The sequence below is a fragment of the Aquarana catesbeiana genome, linkage group LG09, assembly GCF_042186555.1.
Source record: "Aquarana catesbeiana isolate 2022-GZ linkage group LG09, ASM4218655v1, whole genome shotgun sequence".
Taxonomy (NCBI): domain Eukaryota; kingdom Metazoa; phylum Chordata; class Amphibia; order Anura; family Ranidae; genus Aquarana; species Aquarana catesbeiana.
Window position 1 is genome coordinate 199,865,951 of NC_133332.1, and position 22,189 is coordinate 199,888,139.

Sequence of the window (22,189 nt, forward strand, 5' to 3'; positions counted from 1 at the left end):
ACTTCCTGGTGGAGGTGCCTGAGCTTGTCTCAACTAGGTCTGAATTATGATTTTACCTGCCATAGTGATGGCTGGGGTTATGTAAGTGGGCAAAGTATACCAACCCATCAGAATCCTTCTCTAAATGTCCTGTCTGTTGTGCGGAGATGAAAGGAGAAATTTAATTGGCTGATCAGTGCCCACAATCATTCCTTTTTAGTCCTTACAAAAATGATTTTTAAACTATGTTATCGTATGTTAAATGTACATTGTCTATGAAGATTTTCATTTATCCAAGTCATGTTAAACCTTGTAACATTGTCACCTTCAAGTGGACTTGCTTTGTAACATTGAAAACACTGTAAAGTCATTTTAAGATTCATCCGAGTGTAGTCCACCTTAAAGTGTTACTAAATCCACAACAGTAAAATCTGTCTATATGTAGCATAGCATGCTTATTATACTCACTGTGGAAGCTTAAGGGGTCAATCCTCTGCATTGTATAAAAAAGGCTGTTTTATCCTGTATGCATAGATCCCCCTTCCCTCCTGCACTGTCTATCTGGGGAAAGTCAGCTAACACAGGCAGGGTAGCCAACCTGCACATGCTCAGTCTCTCTTTTATGCTGGAGAGAACATTTACTTGTTCTCAGAGCTAGCCAGGTCACATGATATTGGCATCACACATGTGAGCGTGTATACAGGCTGCAGTGGAAATCTCCCCCTACCTGAACTCTCAGCACTGGAGAAACTGTGCAGTCAATCACTGACCGTGGTATACAGATCAGTCAAAAAGGTATATAGTGGCAATATTTTAATGTAAAAAGAAGATTTATAAGCTGTGGGCACTGTGGGGGGCAGATGAACTATTTTCATATCACTGGGTTTAGTAACACTTTACTGCTTGCGGGCCGCCTCAGGCCAATATACGTCGGCAGAATGGCACTCCTGCGCAAACTGACGTACCTGACGTGGGCATTTCAAGGTAACAAGGCATTTCCCTGTTTTGCCTAGTAACATGACAGAGATCTTCTGATCCCTGTCATCAGGAACATTGATCTCTGTCATGTCAGTGGTAGCTCATCCCTCCTACAGTTAGAACACACTGAGGGAGCACACTTAACTCCTTGATTGCTCCCTAATGTTTAACCCTTTCCCTGCCAGTGACATTTATACAGTAATCAGTGGCCATTTTTAGCTATGATCGCTGTATAAATGTCACTGGTTCCAAAATAGTTTCAAAAGTGTCCGATCTGTCCGCCGCAATGTCTCAGTCTCGATAAAAATTGCAGATCATCGCCATTACTAATAAAAAAATAATAATAATAATAAAAATGCCATAAATCTATCCCCTATTTTGTAGACGCTATAACTTTTGTGCAAACCAATCAATATATACTTACTGCGATTTTTTTTTAATCAAAAATATGTAGAAGAATACATATTGGGCTAAACTGAGGAAGAAATTCGTTTTTTTATATATTTTTTGGGAAAATTTATTATAGCAGAAAGTAAAAAAATGTTTTTGTTTTTTTTTTTCAAAATTGTCGGTCTTTTTTCGTTTATAGCGCAATAAATAAAAATTGCAGAGGTGATCAAATACCACCAAAAAAAAGCTCTATTTGTGGGAAAAAAAAGGACGTCAATTTGGTTTGGGTACAAGTCGCACGGCCGCGCAATTGTCAGTTAAAGCGACTCAATCCCAAATTGTAAAAAGTGCTCTGGTCAGGAAGGGGGTAAAATCTTCCGGGGCTGAAGTGGTTAAGCAAAGATTAGTATATGATCAATAGGCATGTACTATTATTTGCAATGAAGCCTGAAAAGCATGCAAGAGGTGCAAGCATGAGCTCTTGCAATGTTCTCCCCCAGCCTTAAGTACATATGAAGATATGGACCTGAGGGAGGAAATGCGGCTTGAACTACAGAGCAGGGAGACAGATAGAACATGTAAGAATTCTGTCCAGAACTGGATGGCGTGGCTGTGCCCGCACGGTCCAAGTAAATTCAAAATCTCACAAACTCCTGCATGAAGATGCACTCTGCAATGCAGGTAAGGAAGGGGTGTTGTATTTTGAGCATGGTGTATGCAACCAGGCTTTATTTAAATGTATATAACATGAAACATTATCTAAAACATGTACTTAGCCTTGAAAGTGGTTCTAAAGGCAGAAGGTATTTTACCTTAATGTATTCTATGCATTAGGCTAAAAAAATCCTTTTGTGTGCAGCAGCCCCCAGCCCCCTAATACTTACCTGAGCCCCATCTCAAACCAGCAATGTGCATAAGAGCCTTGGCTCTCAGGGGGACTCTCCCTCCTCATTGGCTGAGACAGAAGCGTGCATCATTGGCTCCGGCTGCTGTCAATAACAGCCAGTGAGCCAATGGGGAGAGAGAGAGGGGGTGGGGCAAAGCCGCAGCTCTGTGTGTGTATAGACACACAGAGCAGCGGCTTGGGAGCAAGACCCGAGAAGAGGAGGATCGGGGCTGCTCTGTGCAAAACGACTGCACAGAGCAGATAAGTAGGACATGTTGTTTTTTTTTTTTTTTTAAGCCAAGCCTTTAACCCTTTCACTGCCAGGTCCATACGCCGTACAGACGTACAGAAATGCCTGCAGGTGGCCAGGTCAGTACGGCATAAGGACCTCATTTCCCCCTCTCCTATAAGCTTATGGTCACTTCAATGACCATAAGCTTATATCAGAATTGTTCAGCAGACTTTGCTGAACAATTCTATAACTCTGATCAGTGGCTTACAACCCGCTGATCAGTGTTATTAACCCCTAATGTGACCGAGCCCCACCCACGCCGCCGCTTCCCTGTCCCCTGCCTCTCCACCCCCGATGCACCCCTCCATCTAAAACTGCCCCCCCCCCACTCTCCTCTCCCCTCCACCCACAGCATTGATTGATTACCCCCCACTCCAACCAATCCAACCCCCCCCCTGCAAACCCGCTCCCCGCAGCCACCATCATTAGCCAGCATCCCTCCTCTTCCTCTCCCGCCGGCTTCAGGTGCTGCATGGGACTTGGGGGGGTTCAGATGTGTCCCCCCACCAGTCAGATCACATGTTAGGCTGGGGATCGCGGCGGGGGGGAGTGGTGCGGGTGGGGGTGAAGTTGTAAAAACAAAAAAACAAAACAAAACAAAAAAAGGACCCCCCAGGTCCACCTGCACTCACCCCTTCACGGTGACGGTCCCCTACCCCCAAAAAAATAAGTGACTGTAAACAGTAAAATAACAAAAACAAAACACAAGTCCGCCCGCATTCACCCCTCCATGGTGACTGCCCCCCCCTCCCCGTGCACTCACCCATGGATACCTCAGCTTCTCCTAACGGTCAACCCGATCCATCCTGATTGGCCAGGAGGAGAAGCTGGAAGACTATAGCAAATTTTAATTCGCTGTTGTCACAACTCACAAATGGGTGGCTTTGGGGTGCAATGCTATGCGCCCGAACCCAACCTTTTTCAAGCCAATTAGAGCCTCAGGCGCTAATCATGTGGCTTAAAAAAAAAAAACTCATACAAATGTATGAGTTCGGCACCCTGCAGGGGAGCGGCGCCCCAGCGCCTCTAATGGACCGGCCAATCCTGGTAAGACCCCTTTCACATGGAGCGGACTCTGAAAAATCAGATCTGCCTGCTCAGCAGGGGATCTGATCTGTCTGCTGATCCCCACTGAGCAGGCGGATGACAGGTCCGTGTCCGCTGATGCAGAGCAGACACGGACACGTGTCTGAAAAATGGACAGGCAGACCCGATCAGTGTGCTTGTGTGAAAGGGGCCTAAGGCCTTGTTCACATAGGGCATACATAGCGCACCTGTACAGGGATGCACGGGTATTCCATGCATATCTCTGCAGACAGTCCCATTGATGTCATTTGGGATGTAGCAACTGCACAAACAGAGCCATTGCTCCCAATTTAGGTGTAGATCTGCATGCATGTCCCTAAGCTCACACTGTCTGCATTCGTGGTCATGTAACCACACCCACAAGGATGTCAGATTGGGAACAGCAGCTATGCCTGTGCAGCCGTTTCATTCCAATTGACATAAATGGGACTACCTGTACAGGGATGCATGGAACACCTATGCGGGTAAACATGGCCCCCATGGGCATACACTTAAGTGTGCCACATGTGAACGAGGCTTTAGTACTAATTTAGCAGGAATTTTGTAAGTTACGTTGTGTTTATGAACAATATTAAGGATTTTAGTGTATTTTTTGTGAAACAGCTATATGATGAACATTTGCGCAAATATTGCGGGGTCCAAAAAATCAGTAGCACTTTTTTTTATTCTACTGGCCATGTACTTTTAGAAAATGTCTAGTTTGAGGGGTCTTTTCAAAATCTGAAAGTTGTAAGTGAAAAATGAAAACCTCCAGATTTTTAGAGACATTTTTTGGTACGTTCGATTTTCACCATTTTGCAAAAAGGCGCAATTTAAAATTTACAAATATTTGTTATTTATTAACTCCATATAGGTTAAGTTTTTATTAGGGATTTAGCAGGAATTTTGTAAATTTAGCTGTGTTTTATCTGCTAATAATGGTTTTGGTGTATTTTTTGCCAATACATTGGTTTGATAAACATTTGTGCAAATACCGGGGGTCTAAAAAAACAGTAGCACCTTCTTTTTATTCTAGAGGTCATGTGCTTTCAGAAAATATATAGGGTTTTGGGGGTCTTTCATGAATTCTGAAAGCTGTAAGGGAAAAATGAAAACCTTAAGATTTTTAGAGAAAGTAGGATATTTACATTTTTGCGTACGTTCAATTTTTACCATTTTTCAAAAGAGCGCAATGTAAAAATTTAAACTTTTTGTTATTTATTACCCCCCTACAAGTTAAGCTTTTATATTTAGAAGGGATTTAGCAGGAATGTTGTAAAATTAGTTGTGTTTTTATCTGCTAATATTGGTTTTAGTGTATTTTTGCTAATATATTGGTTTGATAAACATTTGCGCAAATACCGCAGGGTCTAAAAATCAGTAGCACCTTCTTTTTATTCTAGAGGTCATATGCTTTCAGAAAATATATGGTTTTGGGGGTCTTTCACAAATTCTGAAAGCTGTAAGGAAAAAAAAAAAACCTTCAGATTTTTAGAGAAATTTGGATATTTACACTTTTGCGTCTGTTCAATTTTCACCATTTCGCAAAAGGACAATTTAAAAGTTACAAATATTTGTTATTTATTCACTCAATACAGGTTAAGCTTTTATATTTAGTAGGGATTTTGTAAAATTTGCTGTGTTTTTATCTGCTAATAATGGTTTTAGTGTATTTTTTGCAAATATATTAGTTTGATAAACATTTGCGCAATTACCGCAGGGTCTAAAAAATCAGAAGCACCTTCTTTTTCTTCTAATTATCATGTGTTTTCAGAAAATATATGGTTTGGCGGGTCTTTCACAAATTCTGAAAGCTATAAGTGAAAAATAAAAATCAAAGGTAAAATTGCAAAAATTGTCTGGTCACCTGAGTATACAAAATGGAGCAGAGGGCCTGGCAGCGAAAGGGTTAATATTACTTTAAGTTTAAATAAGTATCTGGAACACCCATGAGCATTTATAGTTAATAAAATAAAACAAATCTGTTACCTTTATCTAATGACCATGGTATTATTAGATTTATGTTAAAGCAGATATTGATTGTGTAAGAACATGACATTAGGTGTAAGGCTTGTGAAACCACCCTTTTCTATTTCCATAATCATATACCTTCATGTTCTTGGACAATCAACATTTGCAATGACACATGACATGCAACCATGCTGATTGGATAAGAGGATTGAGTGTTGTTATAAATGCTATGGTATGCAAGTCTAGTTGAATGTGACAAACTACTGCTAGCAAAAATGTACATTACTGATTTTATAACCAAATGTAAACTTTTTTTTTCATAAAGGGAAATTCAAAAAAAAATTAGTTGAGGTTGTATAGAGGGACTACTACAAAAAATACTTATTGGTAGATATCCCTTTTTTTTACATTACAGAGAATGCAGCAGGTGAACGAAGCAGTTATGAGAGAAACATAGCTGAGGGGCAGGAGGGAGATCTTGTCAACTTTAACTGGAATATATCAGTTTTGTGTGGACTTTCTATAAATCACCGATATATAATGTTAGCGAACAGCAGGGTGATGTTATGTCTGGCAGACTCTGGGTGATACCCATAACCTGACTAGTCAGGAATTCATCCCTTCTCTTCTTACCCGGATAAGTCGTTCTCTATTACCATCTTTTGGAGACCTACAGAGATATTGTTGCTGGCATTTGGTGTGGAGGCAGAGTGATCGCTTGTGACAGAGCTCTGTATGCTGGATGGATTGCTGAGCGCTGTATTCACATCACGCAGAATACGAGGAAGAGGACCAAGCTTGGTCACTGTGGCCTGCCAAGGAATAAGATGAATATAATCAAGCGATATTTATATAGAGATGATTATATTACTAATAATACTACATCACAGCAACATAGCTAAAGGACATGTATATAACATGTAAAATTAAAAAAAATATTTCCCGCATAAACTCAATATGGTATATTCTCTAGTGGAGGAGGGGCCAGTCTTACCCTGGGCAACCCTCCAAAGCCACTTCAATGCCCCCTCTTTGGAACTTTTTATGTACACCTAACTTCAGCACTGGATCATATTGCTTCTCCCAGACAAAGAACCACTCACCTCACTTGCGGCCTTTAAACACACTGTCCGCTACACTCCCCTAGCATCCAAACTCATTTCCTTGGTCTATTCCCAACCCAACAGACTGCACTCTCCCTCCACATATACTTATGTTGCCAGATGGGAGGAGGATTTGAAGGGCCAAAAATTAGAAAAAGACTGGCAGGAAGCGTGGTCCACTATCGCGTCCTGCTCTATTAACGTTACTGCATTGGAGTCAGCTTACAAGGTACTTACTAAATGGTATCTTGTACCTTTAACATTTGTTTCCTGGACATTTGGGCCTATGTTTCAGAGGATGCCAAGCTACTGGTGATGTCCTACATATATGGTGGACCTGCCCAATGCTAAACTGCTTCTGGTCTAAAGTTTTACCCCTCTTCATACGTTAGTCGGGATCCGCCTTTCTAAAAGACACTTGGCTAGCAATATTGCATTTCAAACTTCCTAGTGTTACTAACACAGTTCAAACTGACTTCATCCTTTTAGCTTCTAAAATGACCATAGCCAGGGCATGGAAAAAACAATTCACCCACTTCTCTAGGGCATGGAAAAAACAATTTCCCCTCTTCTCTGAAATTGAATACTGAATGGATAGCTTTTTCGTGAACGAACAGTTATCTAAAATCCTCACTAATAACCACAACATATTTCACAAAATCTGTGTCCATACTGCTGCTGTGTGTCCATGCACTTCTATAGGATGCCTGCACGCAGCTCTGAGGTGGATGCACATGCATTTGCCAGCATCTCTGCACAGAGGACAGCACTCATCTGCCATCTGAATTAGCAGTTAATAATTTGATGTAAACATGTGCAGTAATCAGGGGAAAATAATATAAAATGTCAGAGGTTTAAAAGGGCAGCCCACTCAAAAGTATACTTTACTAGATGGCAGTAAAATTAGTCCAATGACTCTGACCCAGACCACGCAAAGAGGATGTAAAAAAAAATCTAGAGGCTTTATGCAAGTGGATTTTATAGTGCAAATTGTATGATACAGTTGGTACAATCATTTTTTAAACTGCCACAATGCTGCTCTCTTCTGAATCTTATTGCATCCTCTGCTCTCCTGTAAACCTCACAAAGCTACGACCATGATGTGTTCTCACAATGATTTACAAAAAGCACCAGCCATATGGGCTGAATAGGGAAACAGCATAAAAGCCATGAGCTCAGGTACCTGATCAACCGAGATGACCTCCCAGAGCAGTGAGTGCAGTGTGGACAATTCCCTGCCCAGGTCAATGTAGCCCTCAAAGCCGGCCGTGTTGGAAATGGTCTCAGGGTTGGAGATCTCCAACAAGAAGCGCTGCATATTTGTCCACTCGTGTTCCAAGAACTGATTCATAAAAGACATATACTCTTCTTTACTGCCAAACCTGTCAGCAAAAGAAAAACATTAGATCAACTCTACTCATCACATCATGGCCTGGGTTCCAGCAGCGCAGAATCACAGCAGGTGTCAGTCATATGAGCTTTGCTAGGCAGGATTGGGCTGCTATAATGGTAATCTGGTTTCTATAACAGAACAAGAAATGACATTGCCATACATTTTTTACATTTTATGAGGTTTATGAATCAAAAAATTGTTCAGATTCTGGGAAAGTAAATTTTCCTGTGTGCAAGTGACTTCCATTTCTTTACAGACACAAAGACATGAACTGCCTCTGCTAAGCATCCTGTTGCAACAGAGAACAGGCTGCACTCCACAAATCATACCTTTTTGGGTTCTGATAACTATGTAAAAATATTTGTGGATGAGGTTAGAAATTCTGCTCCATATAAGGGACCCAGGGGACTCACTAAAACTAGAGCAAAAATAATCTGGAACAGTTGTGCATAGTAATCAATCAGCTTCTACAATCAGATTGTTCAGTTAGAACTTATTTACTTGTTGCTCTGAGTGACATGCAATAGATCGCTTTTAAGAGAGCAGTACAGGAGCAGCTGCTCCTGAATATCTGTTTTTTTGACAGTCTAAAAGGGTTTTTGAAAGAGAATTTGCGCAAAAACTGCAAGCCTAGTTCACAGCTGTGCCATGGCTCAATTCACTTGCATAGGTCATGTTTGGCAGCGGTACGGCCCACCTAATGTGACAGGGAGGATCATTTTTGCACAACCTTGTCTGGCTGCCTTTGCAGTTTAAGGATAGGTGGTAAAACTGCAGTTTAACCTCCTATTTTTGACCGCCCCCCAACTGCAAATGTAAACTAAACCTTCAATTTTGAAAATGAAAGCTGGAACCTGAATATCTGTCATGCACAGCTACTCCATAATATGTACCCTCCAAGTATCTTAGAGTATGTGTTAAAGGGGTTGTAAAGGTGTTTTTTTTTTTTTTTTAAAATAACAAACATGTCATACTTACCTTCACTGTGCAGCTCGTTCTGCACAGAGTGGCCCCGAACCTGGTCTTCTGGGGTCCCTCGGCGGCTGTCTCAGCTCCTCCCCGCAAGCATTTACCACCTTCATGCGAGCTCTCTCGCACGGTGGTGAGTGCTTGCGGGCGCGCTCCCGTGATACAGCCGGCGGCTATAGCCGCTCGCTGTATCACTCGGCCCCGCCCCCCGGCGCGCCGCGTCATCGGATGTGATTGACAGCAGCGCGAGCCAATGGCTGCGCTGCTTTCAATCCATCCACTGCAGCCAATCAGCGGCCAGGGTGAGCGGAGGAACAGATGTCGGGAACGCGAAGCTGACTTTCGAGGCGTCAGGTAAGTAAAACGGGGGTGCTGGGGGCGGCGGTTCTGTCAGAAGTTTTTTCACCTTAATGCATAGAATGCATTAAGGTGAAAAAACTTTTACCTTTACAACCCCTTTAAGCCGAAATGTATTTATGTTTTTGTTTTAGATAGCATGGGAAAGAATGGGAACTCTTGTCAGATTTTTTCCTGCTAAATGGGCTTCTGATAAAAAGATTTACCTTTACTTTCTGTCCTGCGGAGAATGTTTTTACAACAATCTGAAACAGGGACACAGACCAAATTAAAAATAAAAATCTGTTAAGGTTCTATTGTAGACTTGCTCTACTTTGCTAAAGGAAAGCATTTTTATTGCCGCTTGATCACTTTTATTGGAAAGCTTTTCACTGGCTCTTAAAGCCGGTAACAAGCTCAAAGCTGCTGCAGCATCTGTGAGCTCAATTTATCCACTTGTCGACCATTCCGTTTATAAACTTACCCTAGTAGACAAGTGGGTAATATTTGCTGAGCCAGAGATACAGAAAAAGTGTGAGAAAGGTCTCAACATAATACCCATGTTCAGGAATGGTGACTCAAAGTATTAAAGCCAGAGATTTAGGCTGACAGACAGTCAACTAGCAATTTAAGGGAAATCAGCAATGTCACCCTTCCTCTGGTCTTTGCAGAGGTTGTAAACAATGACACAGTACCATTTTACAATTGAGTGCTGCATGCAGTTCTTTTGTAATTATAGTGTATGGACCACAAACTTAAACAGCGAGCAGTTGAAGTAGGAGCACGGATTTGTAAAAGGACTGTAATGAGTGTGATCTCTAGCAGTCTCATATCTCACTTCTCCAACCAACCTACAGCCTCTGACAGTCTTCTGTAGCTATATACCGACTATTAAGTGAGGCACGTTGGTGATCTTAAACACCAATGCTTTAGACCAAAGCACTGGTCATCTTTAAATGCAATAACAATTGCCTCCATACATAAAATGCATACTGTGCTATATTTCACCTTGGCCAAGCTTAGGTTGTCACTCTCATGTCTTTTGCATTATATGATATCTCCAGCTAAAAGCAAACAGAAGCATTACAATAAGGTCCCTTTCACTTGGGCACTGTCAGGTGGCACAACCAGGTGCTTGAGGCACGTTTCTAATGTGAATGGGGCCATGATGCAACCATGTCTAATGGATGTGGTCATGGAGCGGTCAAGAGGAATTTAAGTAAGAAATTCCACTTCAAACAGTGACAGGGTTGCTAGGAAAGAAGAGACAAAACTCAGCTATTTCTATAGTATGGCTCCATTGCTGGCTCAACCAGTGAACTGTCAGGCTGTTGCGGTCTCCTCACTGGTGAAGGAGATTCTGCAGCAGTATGGCCAGTGAGGATGTGAAGCTATACAGATCGCTATTGTGAGATGGCTCTTACTGCAAGCATCACATTCAGACGTTATTCGAAACTTTGTTCTTCATCTGTCTAATGTGAAAGCTCTCCTTCTCCTCTATGCCCCAGCCTTCCCCTTCAATGTACATCTCTAATTTTGCATGCATAAATATTTCCATAAAAAGTAAATTATTATTGTTAAGAGGACGCTGTAACATGTCGCTGTCTCACCAGTGTTAATTTGTGTCACTGAGTGCACCCAGAGAGAGTGACCTCGCCGTTTTATATTGCCTGCATTTTATTTTGTGTTTATCCCTTATGTAAACATCAGAAGTGCATTCTGTCCCCGAGCACTATTAATTAAGTTGCGCTCCAGTGCTCACCTCTTACTGAGTTAGTAGAGGAGAGCCATTGGCACAGCTGAAGATGAAATTAAAAGTCAATACAAGTAATAGCTATTGATCTTCCTGCCTAATTGGAGGCCTGTGATAAGTGCACCAAAACAGGGAATAGGTCCACCACTCTCCACCTCCTCTGGGGAGTCTCTTACTTGGCAAAGTTGGCGAGGTTCTGGGTGACTTTGGCAATCAACGTCAGGGTGCGGGCAGTCCGGTCATCTGGGTATTCCTGGAGAAGATTGAACAGTGATGGGGACATGATGGCAGGGCACAAGAAGCGCAAAAACAAGGAGGCGCTAATAAGCCTCTCGCTGATATCGGGACGACCGCGGCTGTTACACTCTTGTCTCCACGATGCAAAAACCTCCTTCAGCTCTCGAGGGAAGACGCTGCAGAGAGAACCATGGGAAATAAATTAAGATCAATCGACAGCAGAGAACCAATTATCTCTTTTACACTGCTCATTAAACGAGAGATGATGCCTTAATGACACTTTAATTTTTACTTTATACAGCAATGACCTTGGGAATCAATACGTTCACTAATACAGAAATTAAATTGCCAACAATCTGTGTATTAGCTGCATTGCAGATTTGATTCACACTATACAATGATCGCACCTGTCTATCCATCCTTATGTTAACCTGCCCAGGTGGTAGCATCAGTAACATCGCAAAAGAATGGCAAATGTATCAGGCTGTCCAATCCTGCTCCTTTAGGACTGCACAGAGGCACAGGCCAAGGTACGAGACAGAGATCAAAATTCTTCTTAGTATACTGAGATTTACTTTTTTAGAAATTAGCCTTTTCAACACTACTGATATGTATATTGTTAACCTCTTCCACGACCTGTACAAAGTGGATATATACAGTATGATAATATTACTACTACTAATATCAGAGAATGCTGCCCACAAAAGAACAGGGACAAATCTAAACAGTGGGGAGATCTGTGCTATGGATTTGGATCTAAGGCAATCCAAATCACTTGTTTTTGTTTTGTACAGTGGAAATGGTTTAAAGGTTTTGTCAGTTTTTACATTGTCGTGTGTCCCCACTGTAATAGTTTCTCTTCACGTCCTGTTTCTGTGTCCTTACAGAAAGGGTTTCTCCCCAATGTAGACAAAGACAATTACAACTAAATCTATACAGCACCAGCCCTTTTGTCTCCTTTGTTGGGAGTGCGCAGCTAACATTGACACCGTAAAAGGACATTTGAAGAGAAAGCCAAAACTCAACAAATAAACCTCAACATTTTATTGAGGTCATATTTTAAAGAACAATGTACAAATATGCAGAATAAACCATAACACACCGGGTAGAGGGCCTGTTTCCTGTACTGTACGATAAGCAATTTACAGTTAAGTAAAAATTCCTATTACCTTAATCGCACAGTACAGGTCAGAGAACTTTTATTCATAGACCATGGGACGTACCCAAGCAATAAACTGGGTGGTGTGCAACAACATAGCAAACTGAACTGCCAGCAGGCCCACAAGAAACAAGGGTGAAGAACCTGAACAAAAACACACAGATGATAGCATGAAGAACCTTGCAGCTGAGGCTCGCATTAGCCCGAGGCCTAAATATTTATGGTAGAACTTTGAAATTGTATGAACAGAGGACCAAGTGATGGCCTTGCAAATCTGGGAAGCAGATGCTTGATGCTGAAAAGCCGAAGAGGTGCCAAAAGCCTTGGTGGAATGGGCTCTGATAGGGAAAGGAGAAATGATGTCCCTAAGGGTGTAAGCCCTGGAAATTAGTTGCTTGATCCACCTAGCAATGGTGGAATGGAAAGCAGGATGCCCTCTACGAAAGCCCACAGGCAGGAGAAAGAGTGAATCAGCCTTGCAAATAGAGGCTGTGGCTATCAGCTAAATCCCAGATGCAGTCAGCCCTGACCACATCTAGACAATGTAGGGCAATTTCTTTGTCATGTTTTGGATCAGGACAAAGGGAATGTAAAACAATGTCCTCATGGAAGTGGAAAGAAGAGACCACCTTGCATAGTAAGGAAGGTATTGGTTTCAAAACTACTTTGTCCTTGTGTAAAACAAGAAAGGGCAGCTGAAAACTCAGAAACATGACTAACAGATGTAATGACTACCAGGAAGGCAACCTTCTAAGTGAGGTATTTCAACAAAATATCTCTTAATTGTTTGAGTACAAGGTTGAGATCGCAAGGTGACACAGGGGGCCAAATTGAAGGATTTAGACGAGCAACTCCCTGAAGGAAAGACTGGTTCTAAAGCCTAAGCATTTTTACCCTAACTACTTTAGCTCCAGAAGATTTACCCCTCTTCATGACCAGGCCATTTTTTGCGATATGGCACTGCGTTACTTTAACGGACAATTGCGCGGTTGTGTGACACTGTACTTAACATTTTTGTTTTTTTTCCCCCACAAATATAGCTTTCTTTTGGTGGTATTTGTTCACCTCTGTGGTTTTTATTTTATATAAACAAAAAAAGACCGAAAAAAACCCCTCAAAAAACCCAATATTTTTAACTTTCGGCTATAAACTGCATCCAATAAAAATATGTAAAATATCAAACTTCTTCATCAATTTAGGCCAACATGTATTCTGATACATATTTTTGATAAAAAGAATCCCAATAAGTGTATATTGGTTTATGCAAAAGTTATAGCGTCTACAAACTATGGTATTTTTTTTTTTTTTTTTTACTAGTAACGGCGGCGATCAGCGACTTATAGCGGGACTGCGATATTGACAAATCAGACACCTGACATTTTTTGGGGACCAGTGACACTAACACAGTGATCACTGTACTAATGACTAGGAAGGGGTTAGCATCTGGGGTGATCAAAGGGTTAAATGTATGCCTAGGTTGTGCTTACTCCCTGTGGGGGAGGTGCTTTGACTAGAGGAAGGAAAAGATCTGTGTTCCTGCTTTGCAAAAACACAGGATCAATACCTTCCCTTCTGACCTGTGTAATCGGCGGGTGCTGGCGGACATCGAGTCCGCGGTGGTATCACAGTGGGAGCCAGTCACTGGCAGCGCGCCCTAGACCCGGAAGTGTCAGATCACACACTAGGTACGTGATCTGATGCAGAGTGGCCGCCCTGCTGCAGTACATCTATGGTGGACGGTCGTGAAGCGGTTAATATATTCCCTGCATTAGGATAAAAAATGTTTAGGAAACAGTATCAATCCCTCCCCCCCATACTTTCCGGAGTCCTCACTTGATCCAGCACTGTGCCCATCTGTAGTCGCTCTCTACAGCTCTCTCACAGCTTTTGCTAAGGCAGCCATCAGTCAGATCCTGTGATGAGGGAGTGAGGATGAGCCACACTGTCTGCAGCACAGCTCAGGATCAAGCCCTTAGGTGTGCGGCCATAACAAGCAGCTTGCTATGGGGGCACACTAAGAAAGAGGAGGAGCCAGGAGTAGTGGAGGGGGACCCAAAAACAGGAGGTTCAGGGCCAATAACATTGCACAGAGCAGGTAAGTATATTTTGTTTGTTATTTTTTTTAAAAATTGACCTTAAGTTTGGTCAAGACAAGACTGAAGAAAAGCCATATATATGTGTGATATGAGTGATAAAGGGGCCGAGATCCCCTTCTGACATCAGCCGGGGAGGTCACGTGACCAATGTGCTGGCCATTCAGCCCCTGCTGCTGTAGCCCTTAGATGGGACAGGAGATCGGCTGGGGGTGATGTGACCAGCCAGAAGAGATCTGTGATAAAGGCATCGTTTTATAAAAACATGTACACAGTGTAGATTTATAAAACAGAGGGGCTGTCAGAAATATTTCTTTGCCTTTACTGCTAGCTACTAATAGCGGCAGGAGGGGGGGGTTGCAGAGATGGTTCACACACACAGGATCTGATAGGCAGAGAGGGAGGGGGAGAGAGCAGAGAAGCGGGATGACAGAAGCACGTAAACTGACCATGGTAATCATGGATCAGCAGCCATGTTAAATGTGGTCAGTTTACAGAAGGGAGGGCAGCACCGCAGGTTTTTTACAGCTTAGAGTGGGGCAGATTAAGCAGCACAAGCATTGTGCTGTTTAATCTCCTATAAAGCTACAGGATCTATTTTTTTTCTTTTTTGGGGACTACACATACTTTAACCGCTTCAGCCCTGGAAGGATTTACCCACTTCCTGACCAGGCCATTATTTGCGATACGGCACACCATCGCTTAAACTGACAATTGCGCGGTCGTGCAACACTGTACCCAAAGAAAATTGACGTCCTTTTTTTGCCCACAAATAGAGCTTTCTTTTGGTGGTATTTGATCACCTCAGCATTTTTTTCTTTTTGCGCTATAAACAAAAAAAGAGTGACGATTTTGAGAAGAACCCCAATATTTTTTACTTTTTGCTATAATAAATACCCAAAAAATAGTCTTCATCAGTTTAGGCCAATATGTATTCTTCTACATATTTTTGGTAAAAAAAAAAAAAAAAAATCACAATAAGCCTATATTGATTGGTTTGCGCAAAAGTTATAGCTTCTACAAAATAGAGAATATATTTATGGCATTTTTATTATTTTTTTTTTTTTTTTACTAGTAATGGCAGTGATCAGCGAATTTTAGTGGGACTGCAACATTGCAGCGGACAGATCGGACACTTTTGACACTTTTTTGGGACCATTGACATTTATACAGCGATCAGAGCTAAAAATAGCCACTGATTACTGTATAAATGTCACTGGCAGGGAAGGGGTCAACACTAGGGGGAGATCAAGGGGTTAAGTGTGTCCTAGTGAGGTGTTTCTAACTGGGGGGGCACAGTGTATGGACAGGGAGTAGAGAGAAATCGCTGTTCCTGAATCCTGATCACTACTTCCCTGACAGAACAGGGATCTGTCTGTTTACCTTGACAGATTCTCGCTCTATCTCTCTCTGGAGTGATCTCGGGTCGCTGGCGGACATCGCAGCCGTCACGCGCATCGACTCTGCGTCAAGGGCATGCGCACCCCCATAGGTCTTAAGGTGGCCGCCATACAGCTACAGCGATTCGCGCGTATAACGGCGGTGGCTGGTCGGCAAGGTGTAAAATCACTCTTACCCTGTGTGTGCCAAAATTTTAGCACAAAATTGAAGTTATGTTTACAACAGTATTTACAGCATTCTAGTAATGGATATTCTATAAATGTCCAAAATAATGACTTACGCGGATATGCTAATGTGTATACAGTTCTGAAGTATCCTCCGTTACTAGAATATTTTAAAATACTGAACATATCTTCAGTTTTGCTCCAAAATTTTGGCACACACAGAGTAAAGGGGCTCAAATCCAAATTTGAGTGCACAAAAATGTTATTTTCGAAGACACATCACAAGTCCCATAAGACTACACTAGGCACAACACGACTCACACATGCGCAGTAGGCAATAGACTGTGAAGCTGCAAGGCTTCACTTCCTGTTTCCCTTACTAGAGATAAACACAGATTGAAGAATTGGCTCGGGTGAGGAACATTGTGGGATCCCTGGACAGGTAAGTGTCCTTATATTAAAAGTCAGCAGCTACAGTAATTTTTTCTGAAGCAGCCTGGAGCTCCTTTTTAAGCAGGTATTTAGAAACGGGCAAATTTTTCTGATGTGTGTCAATCTTTGATAATTCATCTCAAAGAGGAAAATTAACAAAGAGTGGTGAAAGCATAATGCTTGTACTTCTCTTCTAAACATACAAAACAGAGCAGATTCTGCTTCTAACCAACAAAAGGGGGGCAAGCCCCTTTTGTTAAATTTGAGTGATCTGTTCTCTGTTCTGCAGTGTCCATAAAAATGAAAGCAAAGAGAACAGGAGAGCTTGAGCTTTGGAGGATGGTGAACCCTGCAGGCTCTGCTTATGTGGTGTAATCACTGCACAGGCAGAGAGAGGGATGTAGGCTGTCAGACCTGGTGAGGATCCCTTTGTTGATTAGGAAAAGACCCTCCACTAGTTTCTATTTTACTCAAACTGGTGTGGGTGGCACAGATAGACCTGAAACAGGTTTTTCTGCTTAGTTAATGTGGCACACGCCACTCCTGACAGTTTCCTGCACCGTTAAAATGCCATAAAAATGCTTCAGGAAGCTTAATTAATTCCTTATAAAGTGTTTTTAAGTTCAGACACGTTTCCACAGTGGAAGCTGTTATACATGGTAACTGATGCAGTGAAGGCCATGGTTTCCCATATTTTATTGCAGCTCCTTGTTTCCATGGTGATTTGTGTTTTTTAGGACAGTTATAAATAGAGTGGCAGTCAAGTTGTTAACGGTGGCTAGTAGTGTGCTTCTAGTTAGAAAGACTGGGGAGACTTTACACAGCACTGACAACAATATACAGGTTTGAAACATGGATGAGGTCATTACAGGGACCTTTTATGAACTGTCTGGGGTACCCACAACAAGCAATCAAAGTCTCCCTTTCATGTTTTTAGTGTAATGTAGAGCGAGAAGCTGATTGGTTCCTTCAGATATAACCAATCCACAACACACTTTAGCATTCCATTGTGCCTCTGCACGACAAATTATTATTATTAATATACAGGATTTATATAATGCCAACAGTTTACGCAGCGCTTTACAATATAAAAGGGAGACAATACAGTTATAATACAATAAAATACAAGAGGATTAAGCTCAGAAGAGCTTACAATCTAATAGGGTGGGGAGGGTGGTACAAAAGGTTGTAACTGTGGGGAATGAGCTGATAGATGCGCTGCAGGTGACCAATTCATGAACAGGGAGTGGAATAGGAGGTCAAGGATGAGCAGGAGGGTGGCAGCAATGAAGTCACATTAGTAAAACAAGAAAAATCATACGAACACTCCATCTTCAATGCAGCTTAGCTCCCTCCCCACCGCTGCCGCTGTCACACAGATAGAGCAGAGGCCTTGGAGTTTTGTAGTTGGGTGGGAGGAGCCTGATGGGAATGTAGAGACACTAGTTCCCTATTAGGTCCAATGCCCTTCTAATTAGCAGTAGCACTAGGCAGATCCATAGCCAACAGACAGCCTGCTACTTGTTATAGAATCTGCTCACTGCCTACTGTCAATCACAAGGAGACCTAATAGGAGACTAGTGTCTCAGCTTCCCAATTAGGCGCTGCCCACTGCCAGTGTCACTGGTTGCTATGAGCCTGTTGGCTGTGAAACGGACAGCGTCCTTGACAACCAAATACAGGTAGGGAGGGAGTAGCATCAGAAAACCTGCACAGCATACAGAGATAGGCACTCTGCTAAGTTTGAGTCAGTCCTAATTACCTCCAGTTTCCTTATCTACACACTGGAGGTAATTCTTTTTATATAGCAGCAAAGCGGCGCTATTAACCACTTACCTTCCTGGACAATTTTGACATTTTTTTACATACAGCGGGTAAAATAAGTGTCGGAAGGAGATGAACTGAATGAGATAAGCTGAAACCTTACTGTACTCCGTACTTGGTGGTGTAAGCCGCAGTCGGACCCCTCTCTCTACCACTTTTGTTTTTTTTATTTAATTGCTCTAAGTGCATTTATTTTATTAAATGAATATTTTTTTTGGACATATTGCACGATGGAGTCTTCCTTATTTTTATATATACAACATGGCCCAATACTAAGAATAGCTGACTCGAGGCTCACCACGAGATCTGGTGTGGAGATTGAGGCGTCTATGGTTGAACATATGATCCACTTCCACACAGTGCTGATGTACAGCTGAACCTGGGAGGTTTAAGGAAGCTCTGCAGTTCACGCTGTTCATGATCTCTTATAATCTGGAAATCATGGAGATTTGCTAAGAGGTCATTTTTTTGATTATTGAGCACTGGTGGAACACAGAAGCACTTTATTGGATGTAATTATTAAAGAAAACTGGGAAGAGTGCACCTTTACTCATCTGTCTTTTTTTGAATAATCGTTTGGACACAATTTTATTTTTTTTTTATTCGTTTTTGGACATTTATGTTGATATATCACATTGGTTTATTTGAGACATATTGGTTTATTTGAGACATATTGGTTTATTTGAGACATATTGGTTTATTTGAGACATATTGCACAGTATATTTTAAGTAATGAACAATATGGACACTAAGTGACACATTTTATGTGGATGTTTTATTTTTTGTTTTTATTCACGGTTACCAATTTCCTAGTTTGAGCAAGATAATTGATTTGACTATCACTGTGGTCACTATTAATAGAGTTTGATATCTTTTAACTGACAGCACACTTTTATTTTATTTTTGCCTACTTTCCAGTATTCAGGGAAATTTTAAGTGCAGCAGTCTGTTAGAAATTATTTTAGCGTGAGGTTGTTTTCATATACACTTAATAAAATGGAATGACACAGGGAAAAAGTATTGAACACATGAAGAAAGGGAGGTGCAAAAAGGCACGGAAAGCCAAGATACCAGCTGAAATCTATCAGTAATTAGGAATCAATCCTGCCCCTTGTCAGTGCAAATTAATACCAGCTGGTTCAGTCTCAACTGATGGCCTATAAAAAGGTGTCACACAGGAAACATCTCATGATGGGTAAAAGCAAAGAGCCTTCTCAAAATCTTTGTAACCTTATTGTTGCAAAACATACTGATGGCATTAGTTACAGAAGGATTTCTAAACTTCTGAATGTGCCAGTGAGCAATAATCCGGAAGTGGAAAGAACATCATTTCACCATAAACTGGCCACAACCAGGTGCTCCTCGCTTGATATCTGACAGAGGAGTGAAAAGAATTATCAGAAGAGTTGTCCAAAAGCCAAGGACAAGTTAAGAGCTTCAGAAAGACCTGGAGTTAGCAGGTATAATTGTTTCAAAGAAAACAATAAGTAATGCACTCAACCACCATGGCCTGTATGTACGCTCACCACGCAAGATTCAATTGCTGAAGAAAAAGCATGTTGAAGCTCAATTACAGTTTCCTGCACAACATTTAGACAAGCCTGTGAAATACTGGGAGAATATAGTCTGGTCAGATGAGACCAAAATTGAACTTTTTGGATGTCATAATACACACCATATTTGGAGGTCAAATGGCACTGCACATCACCCAAAAAACATCATACAAACAGTGAAGATGGAGGTGGGGCTGTTTTTCAGCATACGGTACTGACAAACTTCATATCATTTAGCCCTGGTTCACACTGTAGTAATGAAATTGTGCGAGTTAGCACAAACTCACACGATTTCATTCCCGTATTTCAGTCCCGATTTCGGGGGCAATTTCAGAGACATCTGTATGGGTTTCTTCACAGATGTTAATGGAAATTGCACCCTAAAATTGCCAAAAGTAGTACAGAAACTACTTTTGGGAATCAGTGCGGCGTCGCAAAGGCGGCATCGCACAGATTCGGACGCTGCCATTGCCGCCGATTTGGCATGCGAATTGACATGTCAAATCGCATCAATGTGAACCAGGGCTGAAGGAAAGATGAATGAAAAAATGTACATATATTTCATACAGCTATAAACAATATAATAACAGGCTGATCACCGTGAATACCCAGGTACCCTCCAAAATAGCACAACAGCCAGTCTTCCCCTGTTTAAGGCAATAATATATTCAGAATTAATGAAGTCGGAGCTAAACCTGGGGTAACAAAGCCACCTATTCCAAACTTTTTCAAATTTATTTGCGCAGTTTCTGTGCTGGTAAATTTAGCGTTTCTTTAAAGTATGATTTATTTGTGTTTTCAATTCCTTCAAGGTGGGGGAATAGGGAGACAAACATTTTTGAGCAATTAATTTGCGGGCTTGAAATAGCACTCGAGTGTTAGGGACATATATGTTTTCTGGTAAAGTAGCCTCGTCCACCAAGTTTAGATTTATAAACATATCCCTAGTGCTTTTATTTAATTCCCCACATTATCGCTGTTGCCTCTGGAAAGTGGTAGGCATCATTCACACGAGGCGGATCCGCTGCCTCGGAGTCTGCCTCGGTCCGCCGGCTCAGAAGGAGATCTTTCCGTTGATCTCTGCTGAGCCGGCGGATGACAGGTCCGTCTCTGCTCACTGAGCGGGGAGGGGCTTGTCGAGCGCCGCTAGTTACTATGAAGAGATCGGACGAAAACGGACAGCATGTCCATTTTCATCAGCTCTCACCCGATCCGCCAGGGATGGATGCGAACGTAGGGGCATCTGTCTGATTTTAGCGGATCGAACCGGGTCGAATGTCAGCAGATATGTCACCGCTGACATCGTTGCTCCATAGACTAGCATGGAGCGCCTGTTCAGGTCTGCCGACAAAACTGACAGGCGGACCTGAACAGTCCGACAGTGTGAAAGGGGCCGTAGACACCTTTTGCATTCAATTTTGCACCCACAATCTAAGGGCCCCAATTCTGCGCACCATTGTGCCTGTCCTCCAACTTTCTTCTCTTCCAATCAGATCTAATAACAGCTTCTAGAAAACACCAATCTGTTTATTTTGTACATATAGGGTGAATTTTTTTTGCACTCTGCAGCCAAAATTGAAGTTTATAATGAGGAAAGCAGCAATTTCTGCTCCTTGTGACTTCTGTCTTGAAGTTTATTTTCCCCCAGAAAGTATGTTGTTACATCATTTCACTATATTAACAGGTAAATAATCAACAAAGCTTTGTTCATCATAGACAGTACTCAGAATTTCTGAGTTTTAAGTTTGTCCTAATTTGATGGATAACACCCCAATATCTTCTGTGCCCCGAAGACTAATACAAATATTAGCCTATAACTTGGGAAGGGGAAATGATTCAACTCTGAATGATATATAATCTCTCTTCTTCCTCGTTATCTCAAGATAAATTGGTGCATTATGGGGGATATTCTCACCTGAGCGTATTTTTCAGATGTTCATAAATGTCGATATTTAGGTAGTTTGTGGCTCCATTTCACCCGCTCCCTCCAGGCATGGAAAGCATCAGATTATGATGTAGCACGATGGATGAGATAAGGCAAACCATCACTTTTTACATCGTTCCCTGCTAATGGTCTCCGGAGCGCAACGCAGGCTACATGTTCCGGAACATTCCAGATGTCTAAATTGTCCTATAATCACCACCATTCAATTCCCTCTTAAATATATGACTATCAAGGGGTTGGGGAAACAAAACATGGGAGCGTATTTT

General features: G+C 41.9%; 1 protein-coding gene across 13 annotated transcripts in view; it reads right to left on the reverse strand.

Annotated features, from left to right (window-relative positions):
• The window catches only part of DAB2IP (DAB2 interacting protein), a 728,988-nt gene that overhangs the window by 64,643 nt on the left and 642,156 nt on the right, over positions 1-22,189 (reverse strand). For all 13 annotated transcript variants that reach the window (XR_012236021.1, XR_012236022.1, XM_073599533.1 and 10 more), the window contains 3 exons: positions 11,292-11,528; positions 7,848-8,046; positions 6,195-6,373 (listed from right to left, as the gene is read on the reverse strand). Coding sequence is in view for 11 of the 13 variants with exons in the window: in XM_073599533.1 (XP_073455634.1) it covers positions 6,195-6,373; positions 7,848-8,046; positions 11,292-11,528 (615 nt within the window). In the remaining 2 variants the exon portion in view is untranslated. The remainder of the gene's footprint in view (positions 1-6,194; positions 6,374-7,847; positions 8,047-11,291; positions 11,529-22,189) is intronic.